At 39.9% G+C, this 15747-nt stretch overlaps 1 protein-coding gene across 10 annotated transcripts in view; it reads left to right on the plus strand.

Moving 5' to 3' along the window:
• Nucleotides 1-15747, plus strand: part of SH3KBP1 (SH3 domain containing kinase binding protein 1) — a 360074-nt gene that overhangs the window by 187298 nt on the left and 157029 nt on the right. For 4 of the 10 annotated variants that reach the window (XM_084788562.1, XM_084788558.1, XM_084788560.1 and 1 more), the window contains 4 exons: nucleotides 12-141; nucleotides 669-725; nucleotides 7625-7699; nucleotides 11150-11355. In XM_084788562.1, the coding sequence (XP_084644688.1) occupies nucleotides 12-141; nucleotides 669-725; nucleotides 7625-7699; nucleotides 11150-11355 (468 nt within the window). The remainder of the gene's footprint in view (nucleotides 1-11; nucleotides 142-668; nucleotides 726-7624; nucleotides 7700-11149; nucleotides 11356-15747) is intronic. The other 6 variants (XM_084788552.1, XM_084788563.1, XM_084788565.1 and 3 more) reach the window with 2 other exon arrangements.

Genomic DNA, 15747 nt, shown 5'->3' on the forward strand with positions numbered 1-15747 from the left:
CCTTTATGCAGGTAGAGGAAGGATGGTGGGAAGGTGTACTCAATGGGAAGACTGGAATGTTCCCTTCCAATTTCATCAAGGAGCTGTCAGGGGAGTCGGATGAGCTTGGCATTTCCCAGGATGAGCAGCTTTCCAAGTCAAGTAAGGATGTCTACCATACTGAACAGGAAATGAAGGAGACCAGTGGGCTCTGTCCCAGTCTTCCTTATGTACCATTGTTCTAGGCCAAAAAGGCTGTTACAAAAGCTTGAGGGTAATTTGTTGGCTCTAGTACCTTAGCCAACTGTAATTTACTAAGTTTATCACTGATGTAACCTATAGCTATATATTGTATATATCTCTGGATAAGTGAGTACCAGCCCTCAGGCATGGTAGTATTGGCTCATGGGTGGCACGTGTTGCTGTTCTTCCATATACTTCTAGAATGTCTCTTTCCACTGAGTTTGTAATTATTTTTTAAATGAACCCAATGAGGTGATTAGTATTTCCCAGTGTCCTTTGAAGAACTTGGGAGAAAAATAAAAGTATTGGTGGCAAGGTACCGGGTACAAGATAAATGCATGCCAGTTCCATTGAAGAATGGATAAGATAGTCCAGCCTCTCCTTGGATGAGGAAGTGATTCCTTTTTGTAATGGTGAGAACGAATTTTAGGTCTTTTTTTCTCCAGGGCCTGAAGGTTTCCCTCCAGCTTCTCTGCTGCCCTTTCCAGCTCATGGAGCAAAAGGTCAGGACCGGGAAGCTTTGTTCTCCCAGTCACTAACCCAACTTCCCATGTGGGCGTCTGTGTTTATCTTGTGCTGTGTTGAGCCAAGGTCATGGGCATGCATGTTATAGGAAATTTAGCTATGTTGTAGAGGTGTGATGCTACTTGTTGACTTTCCTTCCTGACAAGAGGAGTCTTACCAAAAAGTCTTACCCAGTCTTACCAAAAGAACTCACAAATATCTTCACTTTCCATTTTGAAATTTGTAAACAGTATTCTTCTATTGGCTTGGCATCCCTTTGTTCAAACCATATTTGATATGGAAGTTGAAGTCATTTCCAGGAACAAGCCATTTTTTTTTTTTTGGCTTGGTGTCTCATCAGCCGCTCTGTGTCGTACAGCCTGACACAAGTAGAAAGCAACTGTTCTGGCTGGCTGGTTGATTCAGTGGCTGCAGCAGGATCCCTTCCTTTCACTGTCAAAACTCAAGAACCTTCCTGCTCCAAATTCTATACTACCCTTGAGTCTCAGGTATGAAGGATTGGGATGAACATTTGGAACACATGAAGTATTTGGAAACGCCTGTCACCTTCTATGAGTTGGAGCATCTGGTTTTCCACTAATGCAGCAAACTAAATGAGTATAACAGTGAGTTTCTTTTACTGCCCCCCCCCCAATGCAGAGTAGAATGTTAGTGGCTCTGGAATCTCCTTTTGTACATAGAGTAGTATGTATGTAACCAGGTCCCACATTAAGGGGAAGGGGAAGAGTTTCATGAGAACACAACACATCGTTTGGGGAATATTGAACCAAACTGTATCCCAGACATCCCAGGTCATTACCATAGCTGACACTACTCAAAGCACGTGGTGCTGGAATTCCTGGTACTAGAGTTTTGGACTGAATGGGATGGTCTTCCCAATTATTTGGCTCTCCTTTACCTACCCTGCAACTTAATTACTAGACTTCTGTTTCAGAACAAGAAATGTCCAGTAGTTTCTGTAGCCATGTTGAGTCCAGCTGTCTATTGCTGAGGGGATTTGAGGCCCCCGGAGAAGGATGTTTTTCTAACAAGGGTGGATGGTTCTATTAAAAACAAAGCAGCATTTGCAGTAGTCTTCCTACATGTACAGTTAAGATAAGTAGTTGAGCCCTATCTGCTTGTCTGTATCCATCCATCCCTTTTGTCTTCTCTTTCATTTCCTTCTTCTAATTTATTAATTAAATCTGTGTTGAGCTTTTGTAGTCACTAAGATGTTCCCTGATGCCACAGAAGAGTAGATGTGAAAATAATGTCTTTGTTGCTTTGTGAACTGAATCCATGCCTTGACGGAGAGAAGTGTCTCTTAGTGTTGTGATGGGGTTTTCAGTATCTGTCTAAACTCATGATTTGCTACATCATAGAATTATGCTAAAATGTACATTTAGAAAAATCACATTGCCACAGGTATAATGTATATTGATAAGGTGCATCCAAGCAGGACCTTTGATTTTCTTTTTCCACATCTTATTCACCACAGAATAGTGTTAGGACTTTGTATCTACTTTACTTTTTTGGTTTAAAAATCATTTTGAAGTAATTAAGATTCATAGGAAGTTGTAAAAATGAACATGAATTATACAGGGAAGGTCCATGTATTCTTCGCCCACTTTCCCCCAGTGATTACATCTCTTATAGTAAATGCATATTTGTTTTTGTCCTATAGTTGAAATATACAAACTGTAGTTAGTGTACAAATGCTTCTAGTTTTTTCTCTATGAGCTAGGAGCTGAAATATACATAGTCAGAGTCTTCGTTTGACCAGTCCACTTCCTACTCCTTGTAAACAGCAATCCATTTTCCACTGATTGCTTAATTAATACATGACTCTGGGGCTAAGTTAAATCCTAATCTTTGTACCATATTGATAATTTTTAGAGATTACAGTACTATCATTTAAATATCCTTTAAAGTGCAGGTAGATGTTAGGATAAGGGTTTTCTTTGTCACTATGCCTGAAATCTGTAACAGAATATAGAAAAAGCATTGTGTCCAATGCATTCGTATAGATCTTTGTTTCACACATGGACACAAATGCACCTCCCTTCGAATGATGCATTCTTATTTGTATACTTTACAAACAATACTTGAAGTTATAAAATTTGTATATTAATAGATGACTCTGGCGGAGAAAACATTGACATTGTACTTAAAAAGAAGTATGCCATTGACTACTTGTCACATGGTGTTTAATAAGTTCTTAATGAGACCCTTATACTCTAAGGAAGCATTTTTATCTTGAGTGACAGATGGCTAGAACTTGCTTTTCATGTCCTTTTACATATTGCATTTGGTTCATAGATTTATTCAGGTCAATCCTCTCTGTCAAGGACAGAGTTTTAACAATCAGAAGGGTTGGTCCACAGTTGAGTAGTAGCAGAAACTTTCTGCATATTTAAATTAGTAAACTGTTTTTAACCATCTTTGGAACATGTGACATTTTAGACATAGTTTTTCAAAAGACTTATTTATAAATCCTTAGTTATAGGTGATTTCATACATTGGTAAAAGTAAGAATAGTATAATAAATCCATGTATACCTGTTGCACAGTTGATCAATTCTCAGCCTGTGGCTAATTTATTGACATTATGGCCCTATATATTCCCACTCCATTTTATCTTAAATAAAATCCTGGATATTACATAAGTTTATCTAAAAATATTTCAATATGTATCAATAAGAAGATTTCTTAAAGTACCGTTACCAGATGCACACAAAAATTTGCAGTGATTCCTTAAGTAATTAAACATGTACTCAGTGTTCTCTTTCCTCTAATAAAGTACATACACAGTGATGAGTTGATGTTTCAAATTTCTCTGAATCTATTCTCCTTCATAGGTGCAGTCTATTTGCTAAAAAAATTAAGTTTATTTTTCCACTAGTTTCTCACTGTCTGACTTGTGACTTGTGGTAGTTTCATCTCTGTTCTATCATTCAGTCACCATTTCTATAAATTGATATTTAGATCTAGAGAGATAAGTAGGTTAAAAAGTGTGTGTGTGTGTGTGTGTGTGTGTGTGTGTGTGTGTGTTGTGTGTGTGTGTGTGCACGCGTGCGCATATGTGTACTGGATGCTTCACCCTGAGGCTCATAAGATCTGAGTGTCTTTCATTTTAAACTTAGCTATCATTGATTATCAGCCAGATCTGGTCAGACAGGGCTTATAGACTGGTACCAAGCAAGATGTTTTGTTTTGTTTTGTTTTTTTAAAGAATGAAATGGGATCTCACATATCACATCAATAAACTCACAGAAATGTTGTTTAATAAATTCAGTTGTTCAAAAACAGAACATAAAAATGTTTGAATCAGCAGTGTAGACAGAATCTTAAGATACTAAGGGTGGACAGGAATTTTCAGGTCATTTAGCCTAGTGTCAGATGACAACACTAATGCTCAGTGTAATTACATTTCAGCTGTGCCCTGGCTTATGCATTAGGAGACCAAAATGACATGCAAGCTTTCTACACATATTCTACTGTAACCTCCTTTACACAAACAGACCAGCTTCTCACACAACATCTGGCAAATTTCAAATCTGACGAAAATTGGGTTTATTCTTACCACAACCATAGATATTGATTAATTATTTGTTCTTTTATCTATAATTATACATGTATTCCCATTGACTAAGTGATGTGAAATGGAGCTAATCAGCAAATGTTATAATCACATTATCCTGACTCTGTAGGATTTATTCTGATTTAGTAATAAGTTTTGTATGTAAGTATGGTCCAATTTCAGTATCTATTTTGCCTCATATTTTAAATTTATATGAATTGTCCATTTTTAACATTTTTGATATGTTTAATTTCAAATAATTGTTGTAAAACTATTATTGCCTTTTTAAATCCTTGGGCTGGAGATGTAATTGAGTTTTTTAGAATGTTTGGTAAGCATGCATGAAAGCCCTGGATTTAAGTCCCAGCACTTGAATAAGTTATGTATGTTGGCATATCACTGTAATCTCAGTGTTTGGAAGGTGGGAAGACAGGAGCATCAGAAATTGAAGGCTGTCCTCAGCTATATAGATAGTCTAAGGCCAGCCTGAGATACATGAGACCCTGACTCAAAAAGCAACCCTATAGCTATAGGAACATCTTCAATTATTTCCCAGAATCATCTGAGGGAGAAAAAATGGTATTTTTGTATGTAGCCACAAGTTTCTGTTTGAATTGGTGCTCTCATTTTCTCAATTTCTTATTTAAAAGGTTTAGATTGTGATACTTTGGTGACATGTCAAGCTAAGACACATATGAGAGCTTCTAGGGAACCATGGCAAAGCCTTTTCCATGATACCAACATATTTTGAAAAACTCTATTCTGTAGTATAAGTAGACCTTTTTCTTTTTTAGTATTCAGTGGCATTGGGTTTTTGTGTTCTATTGGCACTGAAGACCAGTTAGCCAACAGAATTTCAGGTATTGTCAGATGCTAACATAAGCATATGGTTCTGTGCCTAACTTTAAAAATTCTATCTAGATGTGGTGGCACACACCTTTAATCCCAGCACTCAGGAGGCAGAGGAAGGTGGATCTCTGTGAGTTTGAGACCAGCCTGGTCTACAAAGTTCTAAGATAGCCAAGGCTACACAAAGAAACCTTATCTTGAAAACCTAAAGATAGGATAGATAGATAGACAGACAGGCAGACAGACAGACCATACTGTTTGCTGCCTTCAAGAACTAATCCTTAATGGTTATAGTACAATATCTCCCCCCCTCCCCAGCAAGGAATACACTGTTCATAAGCATGAGCTTTCTGATTACCTATCTCTTGCTCCTCACTCAAGTAAGTACCTGTGAATCTTTACCCAGCTCTAGCCCAGGCTACCTCTCTGATTGTCTTGCTGCCACTGGGCAGAGCGACTTTGCAGATGGACTTGACATATAATACAGAAGTCAGGACAGTGGTCTGTCTCACTGGGATTTTCAGAGTTGCACATGAAAGCTTTGCCGTATATGGACCATCACTGGAATGTTGACATTTTTCCTCTTATATCTCCTCTCTGCTGACAATGAGAAGACTTGCTGCTATCCATTTGTAGATTGCCTGTTCTCACACCAGTAGCTGTGCTTTAGGACTAATGGCAACCTCCTTGGAATAAAAATATGCTCAAATAAAAGCTAGCTGCTTACTTGTCCTGCTTTTAGCATGGGAGTCCTCAAAAGCTGTGAGTCTAAGAAGCAGGTTTGCAAAAACTCTGTTTCTTTCCCTAGATTATTCTTATATAGACAGTGATTTTTTTCTGAGACATGGTGTTATTTTGTATCCCAAGTCCTGGAACTCAATATGTAATCCAAGCTGGTCCCTAGGACCTTCCTGCCTCAGCTTCCTGTGCAGTAGGGGTTGCTTATGCATACCTCTTGGCCCCACACATGAGCAGTGACGTGAATGCCTAACTTTTTGCTCTAACTGGCTATGTAGCACATATCTTCACAAGGAAAGAATTAGAAATCAGGGCATATTACCATTCCTGTAGCACACGAGAGTGACAATAACCTCATCCATTTATAAGGATCTGGCCATTCATAATTGGTATCATGAATGTGAATTGAAAAGGCCTGGAAGCTGACCTGGTGGGGGTTCCTATTCTGCCAGTGGAAAGTTTGAAGGAGTAAGGGAAGTTGTTCTTTCCCCTTTCAGTAGCACTCCCTGTTTCTAAACATAGCTCATGTGTTTGCACCTCTCAACTTACTATGAAAGTATAAGCCTGATGCCGTGTTTTAATAGTTAACCCATGAGTTATAACAGAACTTTTTTCTTTTAATAATACATTTATTAGTCAAGATTGCTTTTCAAGTCATTTTACCATATTGTGGTATTGTTTGTGGTGTGTCTGTGTGTGTGTGTCTGTGTGTGTGTGTCTGTGTGTGTGTGTCTGTGTGTGTGTCTGTGTGTGTATGTGTTGGGAAGGTGGGTGGGTTATGTGTATATGTAAATTGGAGCAATACATGCATCTGTGCTCTTATGATCTAGTGATAGTTGGGTTTTAGCTACATGTTCAGTTCTATGGTACTATATCAAAAATATGATATTTGAAACTGGATGAGTCCTATGTCTGTAGTGCTTAAGTCCAGACTCATTATTGACACAGCAAAACCTCAATTAAGATGTTTCAAGAAACAGGTTTTTCTAATAGCCTTGGTGCTAAACTAAACCATCCCCCTCACGTTGGTATGTGTGCCACTATTGGTTTCAGGTTTCATTAGTAAAACCTCCTCTGTAGTTTGTTAATATCTTGCCTTGTTTGAGGATACCAAGAACTGACAAATCTACTCATTCATGTTGCAGTGCTTGGGTCAGAGCTAGGGCCTTATGTTTACTTACGAAATAATCTTACTACTGAGCCATGCCCCCTGCCCAACAAATTTTCTGAGGAGGATTCCATGCATTATTTATAATACTAAGGCTTGATTTTCAGCTTTTACTATGTGGAGCTCTAGAAATAAATGACAGAGAGAGAAGAGGACAGATTTGTTTTATGTGTACATCACATTCTCCAAAGATGTGCTTGCCCAGTTGAGGTAATGGAATAATACTGTGAATTGAATTCTTTCTGGTTAATTGAGGTTTTCCTACTCTTAAGTTAAAATGCGAAATGGCTTCTAGCCTAGCATACATGTCAGTCATTTTAGAGGCAAGCACCAAATCTGGTTATTTCTTGCCATTGTGGTTACATGGGGACTTTGGGCTCACTCTGCAGCATTCTTAACCTCTGCCTGATGCTCTTTAATTAATTGCATGGATGAGGCTCCTGTGGAGTCATTGAAGGCAAGTTTAGTTAAAGACTCTTCCTCTTCCTTCTTTTGCCATCATTTGCTCCCCTCTGTCCCCTCTCTTGTTTTTCTCTCCCTTTCTCTTCTCTCCTTCACTGTCAGGAAAGACTACCTTTGAAGGGACAATTCTGTACCGAGCTGCACCTGGAAAGACGGAGGGCCACAGACGCTATTACAGTGAGTGACCTTAACAGCAGGAGATGATCATGAAGATAACATATGGGCACCTGTGGGTTCTCACGTAGCTGTGCTTTTTCTAAACTGCCCGCGCTTATGCCAAGTGTCTGTGTGAATCTCTGAACCAAGGACATGGGCTTATTTACCTACAATAAGTATCATTTCCTTGGTGTGTACTACGAAAGCAGTCTCACCACCAGCTCCTGGCGCTGTCTTGTTTGCTTTCTGCCTTTCTCATGTGTGACATGTGTGCATGAACCGTATGTGGGCAGAGATGAAAGCAGTAGCCATTGTCATGGCAGTGGGAAATGGCTTCTGGTGGAAACATGTACCTCTCGTAGTTACTGCTTTTTCCAACTGGGTCATTTGTCATTTGTGCGGTTCAAGGAAAGAAGATTCTGGCATGGAAGTCCATGCCAGATCCAGTGTTTCGCTTTGCTCATGCAGCTAATCACCACACGGCAGACTTCTTTTGGCAGGACACATTGCAGCCTTTCTTTCATGTTGTGAAACTAAGGCTGCCAAAAGCTGAAGAAACGAGACGTGCGAATTAAGTTCACGATGCCCTTAGAACAATTCCTGCTACATCATGAGCAACTATACATGTATGTGCCAAATTCAGAGTGATCAAGGACTGATGAGTGCTGAAGCTAGGGTGTCTTGCACCGTAGCGGACAGCCACAGGACTGGCAGAAGCAAATTTTAAGAGGCTTCATTCTATTTTCATCTGGAAGGGCGAACGTTGACCACAGTGCATATATACTCACATCCATGAATTATATGCACGCATGTGATGAAAGGGGTTCAGACATAAGCATCAGAACTCTCCTCAAATGGTTGCAGTGAAGGTATTTTTCCTTCTGTTTCACTCTGAACTGGAACTGGTGTACAGTTCCACTGCATGCGACTTAACATGCAGTGCGCTTCTTGTGCTCAATGGAGAGATCTGTCCTTCTGCACCTCCATGCCCTGCCCTGGCCCCATTTTTGGAAGTCGCACCAGTGCCTAATGCCAAAATGCTAAAGTCATTTCCAAACCCTTATACTTTTTTTTTTTTTGCACTATCTCATCATGGACCAGTAATGTGCCCTCATAAACTCTCCCCAGCCTACATTCCACTTGGTAGGTTGAACTGCCTGACAGTGCCATTTAATATTCTTAGTGCGATATGGGGACATTTTATGGGAAGATAGCTAACAGATGAACTACCTAGCAGACATGAAAGTGAAGTCACTTTTCTTCCCTTCCACAAGGAAAAGAACTAGTTTTTTTTTAAAGTTATTACATCAATGTAGATATTTAGCTGTATAATTTACATTCTTAAAATGACAGAACCAGGGTGCCAGAATTTCTGGAAGAAAACTCTGCCGTGTGTTTCCTTCCCAGGCCATGCTTGTGTGGCTGGCTATGCATCTTTCCCCTGTGTAACAGATTCTCACAAGGCTTCATATGAAGTTATGAGTAGTCCGAAGGCAGCAAATCTCTACAAGTGGAAACTTGGTGAAATTAGAATGGCAGTAGAGACCAGATTATGATTATGGTTGTGGCTAATGGTGAACCACAGAAGAACTCCCTGAGTTCTTCTTTCTGAAGAACTAAAACAGATATACTCTAATCCATTTTCCCTGCTGCCTTCTGGTGGTGGTGGTGGTGGTGGTGGTGGTGGTGGTGGTGGTGGTAGTGGTGGTGTGGTGGTGGTGGTGGTGGTGATGGAAGGTGATGGTAGGTGATATGGTTTCTTTCTACTATTTCTTTATTTCACCTCAATGGTTCTTCCCAAACATGAAAAGAATATGCAAGCCATTTATCACATAGAAAGGATCCATACGGCAAAGTAAGAACATGTTAAAGGGGAAATGACAAAATATTTAGACTCTAAAATTAGTATCTCCAGCATGGGTATTCCCAGAAATAATGAGCAGATAAACACACGAAGAGATAGCTAATACAGGGGGTTCGCCATGTTTGCACACTCCAATCCAGTCCTGTAAAGTGCAGCTGGCTCCCTCCTTATTCTGCCCCCATTTGACTGTTTACAAAAGGCTTTAGTTAATTAAAACATGCACCAGTGCCATTCTTCCTCTAAGCCATGGCTTAGGCTTCCACCTAAGCCATTTTGCTTAGAAATACTACATTATGGAAAATGACAGCCACAAAGGAAACAATTGTTCTAAGGCTTTGATTCGGAAAGTTGTTAGCAATCTATAATGACCTTTCTATATTTTACCTGTTTGCATTTAATAGTTTCTCGTTGCTCTGAGATTTCCTCATTTAAATGACTTCAATATTTTATGATAATATGTGTGTACAATTATTTGGTATATTGTTCCTATGGAGTAGATAGCTGCAGGATGCTAATGTATAATTGGCCACTAGAAAAAGAAATCTGATAACATTATTTCACTTTAAGGACATTCTTATGACCAGGAGATACAGAGTAGATGGTCAGAATCTATCCCACATAGTCATCTAGAACCCTAGAGGTATGATTTTTTGACAGAACTTAATATCCTATAAAATATCCTTTGAACCCTGCCCTTTGCTGTCTAATTAATGTCCTGAAGAAGAATGTATATACCCTGAAATTAACTAGACTCAAATAGGCTTTTCCTTTTAGAACCCTGAGTGTGGGCAGAGCCTAGAGACAAGGATCAGGGAAGGTAAATATTAATATTGCCTTGCTAAAAGCTCCCTTAGACCTCCCAACATACAGCAATGAGGGCAGAGGGAGTGTGTTATGTTCCCAGTGTTCTCTTTAGGAGTGGATTCAGCTTTGGGAAGATGGTGGTGTTAGAGGAAGAAGGAAGAGCCATTGGGTAGGGAATCTGGCCTCTGGGCAGGCAGTTTTCTTGCCATCATTAACACACACCACCATCCTGCTAGGAAACACTGTCTTGATGTCAAATTTGGTTTAACGCTTTCTTAGAGGAACATGCCTGCATGCATTTATTCCTTGTGAAGCCATCCAAAGAGGTTTAAGGCTTTGGCAGTCATAGTTTTGTGTGGTTTAATTGCTAAATCGCTTGAATCACTTTGAGCTTTACAGTTTCCCTTTAGGAAATGTTGCTTTCATTTGACATGAATCAGAGAGTTTAGAGGTACGGTATATGGTATTGACTGAGTCGGAAGGTCCGACATGGGCAAGGAGGCTTGGTATTACACAAGCCATGGGTGAAAAATTTCGGAAAAGAACCATGTGAAGTGCTACATATACAGAGAGATCTCCTGAAATTAAAGTTTCTGGAAAGTTATTTTAATTCAGTGCTTAAAAAATGTCTCGGGGTTGGAAGAGCAAACAAAACTCAGGACAGCCTGAAACAGCAGACTACGCACCTTGAGACCAGAAGCCCTGCCGCATTTTGAGAGATGGCTTCTAGCCAGCTGTGAAGTTCTTTATTGTGACCTCCAGTTGATCTCTGAGCTCTCTCTCCTCATCCCCACTGTTGACAGGCTTAAGAGAAACCACAGGCTCCGAGAGTGATGGAGGTGACTCAAGCAGTACCAAGTCTGAAGGTGCCAACGGGACAGTGGCAACTGCAGCTATCCAGCCCAAGAAAGTTAAAGGAGTGGGATTTGGAGATATTTTCAAAGACAAGCCAATTAAACTAAGACCAAGGTCGATTGAAGTAGAAAATGACTTCCTGCCGGTAGACAAGGTACGCTTTGACATTTCTGTTTGATTTCATTGTAATGGGGAATATCTGAAAGCAGGCTGCTGTGGCCTTTGACTGCCAAGGTTTCTGGTGCCTCTGATCAGTGCCTTCCTGGCTCACTGTTTGCCATCCCTCACTTGAGTTCCCCTTCTCTGCAGGAATGGCTTCCCTGCTGCCTACTTCTTACTACTCTCTTGTGTCGGTCGGCTTTCAATAACGATACCAAAATATGCCTGGAGATAATTAACTTGAGTCTGTGGTAGGACAAAATGGCTTCCCTCATGAGCTGGAGAGCAGAGAGGAAGGAGGGTTGGGATCCTAATCATCTCTTTTCAGGGCACGTGGTTAGTGACCTAAGGATCCTCCAGCACGTCTCATATCTCAAAGGTTTTACAGCCTCCTAATGGTACTACCCTGGGGCTCGGGTCTAACACAGAGGACTTTGGAGGACATTCAGGATATGTATATTCCCTTTAAAGAATGTTCCTCGGGATGAATTTTCAAATGGTTTAGCACTTCTCTAGCTCCCTTCCAGAGAAGCATCCCCACCCCCGATTCCTGGACCCAGCTAAGTATATGACCCCTATGCCTCTAAATCTCTCTCTAATGTTTTGTGCATGTATGTGTCAATTGTGTTTATATAGTGGAGAAAAGCAATTGTATGTTTTTTTCCCTAAGAGTTAGGGAGAGGCAATTTCAGCTTGCTGAAAGGAAGTCTCCTGTGTGCGTGTGAGCAAATGATGGAGACAGCTTGCTTTCTGACTCCCTGGGTTGCTCCCATCAGGAAGCTAGCTGTTTTCTTCTGCTTCTGGTTCTGGGCTGCTGAGAAGCAGACAGTGTGTTGCTGCTGAGTACGCGGTTGCTATGGCAGCACCCCCAGAGCCATAGCTCTGTGGCTACTGCTGACGTCTACTGTGGTACACTTAGCATCATAGCCTTCCTTAGGAGTTGATAAATACTGTGGAATTTTCCAAATTATAATAAGCTACACTCGTGCTGCGCTTAAGAAATGTTTGTTAATTTGATTTAGTGTTAAGATTTTTTGCTTTGACGCTTGGGCCAGCAGGTTTGGAATAGGGCACTGGCAACATTTCTAACTCATGTCTATCATTGGCTTGTGGTTTTCATTACTCAGTGAGGTCAAAATTTTAAAGGTTGCATCAGCATCTGCAGCTGTAAAACCTGCATTATCCACAAAGCCTCTAGCAACCTTCCCTAGTGCCAGCAAGCATTGGAAACAGCTTTTATGGTGTGGAAAGGCATTTTGAACATTTAGTCCTTTCGAGAAAAGGCACAGTAGGAGAAGTTGGAGCATGCTTGACTTAAACTCTTTCTTTGTTGAAGTGTCCCTGAACCAGCTATCAATATGTGATGTTGCCTATGAGCTGAGAACTATGTTGTTATTGTCTGAACTTGTAATCACATTTTGTTTCCTATGGCCACATTCAGATTCTATGAAGTAGCCACAAAAAAAAGGGGAGGAGTACCTATCTTGAGAAGGAATGATGGATGGAGTTTTTCTCCATTTTATTCAAGTATTTAAAAAGAAAGAATACGACCATTGACTCAATTAAGGTGACATGATGTGTATGTGTGTGACGTTATTGCTATTAAAAATACTTGTTTTAGCTGATGGCAATATATTGTTATTAATAGCGATATCAGTATCAAACATAATCCTTTTTCTTTCTGTATGTTTGTGTGTGAGTGTATGTGTGTTCACACTTGTGCATGTGCGGAAGTCTGATGTTGATATGAGGAATCTAACTCTTTTAACTCTACCATATTCATTATTGAGTCAGAGTTTATCAGTCAACCTCAGAGCTTAAAGATGTAGCACATCTCACTAGGCAGCATGCTCTGTAGATCCAAGGCTAGAGTTACAGGAGGGTGGCCACATCCATGCAACCTTTATAAGGGTTCTGGGGATCTGAACCTTTTGCTTGTGTGGCAAGCGTTAACTGCTGAGGTATTTCTCTAGTCTCCTTGTGTTTATTCTTGAAATAAGACCTCACTGTGTGACCTTTGAACTCCTGAGCTCAAGCAGCTCCCCAGCCCTACAAGTGCTAAGACTGTAGGTATATGTGCCTTCATGCCAGCTACTCCTATGCTTATGTCTTAGCACATTTCTTCCAAGAATGGAATGCCTCTCTATCATTTCTACCCAGACGTGCTCATTCCTGTCAGAGTATCCAAACCCCAACAACTTCTCCTCCCACAATTTTCCCCATCTCAGATAAAGAGAATGCTATCTCTCTTGCTCTCTTCCCCCTTGCAGTTGTGTCTATCTAATTGGTCAGGAAACTTCATCATCTCTGCCAAGCATCTGTCTGTCTGTATCTCATCACCCTAATAGAGCTCTTTGTTTCTTCTCAGTGAGCTGGCTGGAACAATTAGAATAGGTACGTAATTAAACATAAAACAGTTGTACAGTTAAATGTTCCTTTGTGAAATAGTGTTAGTGCATTAGTAGTGGTGACATGAAATAATAACTGTCAGAGTTATATATTGTGAAGGTGTGTGTATGCATGTGTGTATGTGTGCACTCTGGATACTGATTTCTCATAGAGTGAAACCATGTGCTAGAAGTTTTCTTGACCCAGTGTGAAGGCTCAGGAGCAAATATACACTCCCCAGCTTGCTTGACTGGCTGCAGACAACATCTTTAACATCTGAAATGATTTAAAACTATCTCTACAGTGGGTAGTTGCATAGATTTATGGAGCCATTATGTTATTACACAATCTGGCTGGAGAGCTGATGAATATGATACTGTTTTATTAATGTATAACCTGGTTCTTTCCACTTTGGAGATGGTTTTGTATTCAATATTTATGTTTAAATAAGAAAATTCCTCTTTAAAATGGGGCTTGCTGCTTTGATTTTGCAGAAGCACAAATTGGATCCTGCATGACAGAATTTGGTATGTGAAGCCAAACATGTGTCCCACTTAGAGCAGAACAGCTGATCTTCTGACATGGCTGAATTGCTCATTTGTACGAGGAAAGAGGGAATCTGATGATCATTGATAATTTCAAGTACCATATTTATAATTTCCATTCAACTTTATAAGTATTAAGACTCAGTTCTCATGATCAGTCCCCCCTTTCTCTCTGCCTCCTGTGTGCATGGTGTATTTATGTATTTGTTGGGGGGTATGGGTATGAGTGTGTGTGCACATGGGGACCAGAAGTCAATATCGGGTGTCTCTTTTGGTCTCTCTATACTACATTTCTCCACAGAGTTCCCTCCTTGAACCTAATACTCACTCGTTGGCCAGTTTGGCTGGCGAGTAAGCTCCATGTATTTGTCTATTTCTGCTTCCGAGTGCTGGGGTTACAGATGTTTGCTACCATGTCTGAATTTTAAGTGGCTATTTGAGCTCAGGTCCTCATGCTTGCGAGATAGACATTTTACCAACAGAACCATCTCCCAAGCCCCTGCTTAATATGCAATTTTAATATGTAATGTTTAATATTCAATACTCAAAGCTCATGATTATATTACATGTCAGGGGAGGTACTACATAATAGCCCCTTACAAACCTTGAAAAAAAGAAATAGTGAATCCTGGCTTGATGCTATACACTTTAATCATGGATACTAAGGCAAGATAATTGAAAATTCAAGGCCAGCCTGATTTACATAGACAGTTCTAGTCAACCTAGGCTATATAGAGACTATGTCTTAAAATAATAAATTAGCTCACCAAAACCCAATAAATAGTGTTATTTTTGTTTCTTTTATTAAGATATAAGAAAGGACTCCATTTAAATATATATTTAATACTATAAGATGGATATACTTGTGAACAATTTGTATTACGTACCATTTCACCAAAATATTTACAGATGAAATGATGTAAGGAAGACAAGATGAGTGATAAATTAACATTGTGTGTGTGTGTGTGTGTGTGTGTGTGTGTGTGTGTGTGTGTGTTTGTGTGTATGTTTTGGAATAGGGTTTTATGTAGATAAGGCTAAATTCAAACTTTTGTGTAGCCAAAGATGACCTTGTACTTCTGACCCTCCTGCCTTTCCTAAGATTACAGGCATCTAGCTCATGAGTTAATAGTTATTGGAAGCAAGTAATGCATACATAGGAGTTTGATATATGTTCCACTTTGTATGTATTAGAAACTACATTTATGGGCTGGAGAGATGGCTCAGCGGTTAAGAGCACTCACTGCTCTTCTAGAGATCCTAAGTTCAATTCCCAGCAACCACACGGACTTACAGGCATAGGTGCAGGCAGAGCACTATATAATAAATAAATAAATAAATAAATAGAAACTCCATTTAATAGAGAGTACAGGAAAGGAAACTTTTGAAGAAATGTTTTGATTTAAATTAAGCTCAGTAGAAGTGTTAATATATCAGTAGGACCTGGTGAAGTG

This window comes from Acomys minous, assembly GCF_964271855.1.
Source record: "Acomys minous genome assembly, chromosome: 7".
NCBI lineage: Eukaryota > Metazoa > Chordata > Mammalia > Rodentia > Muridae > Acomys > Acomys minous.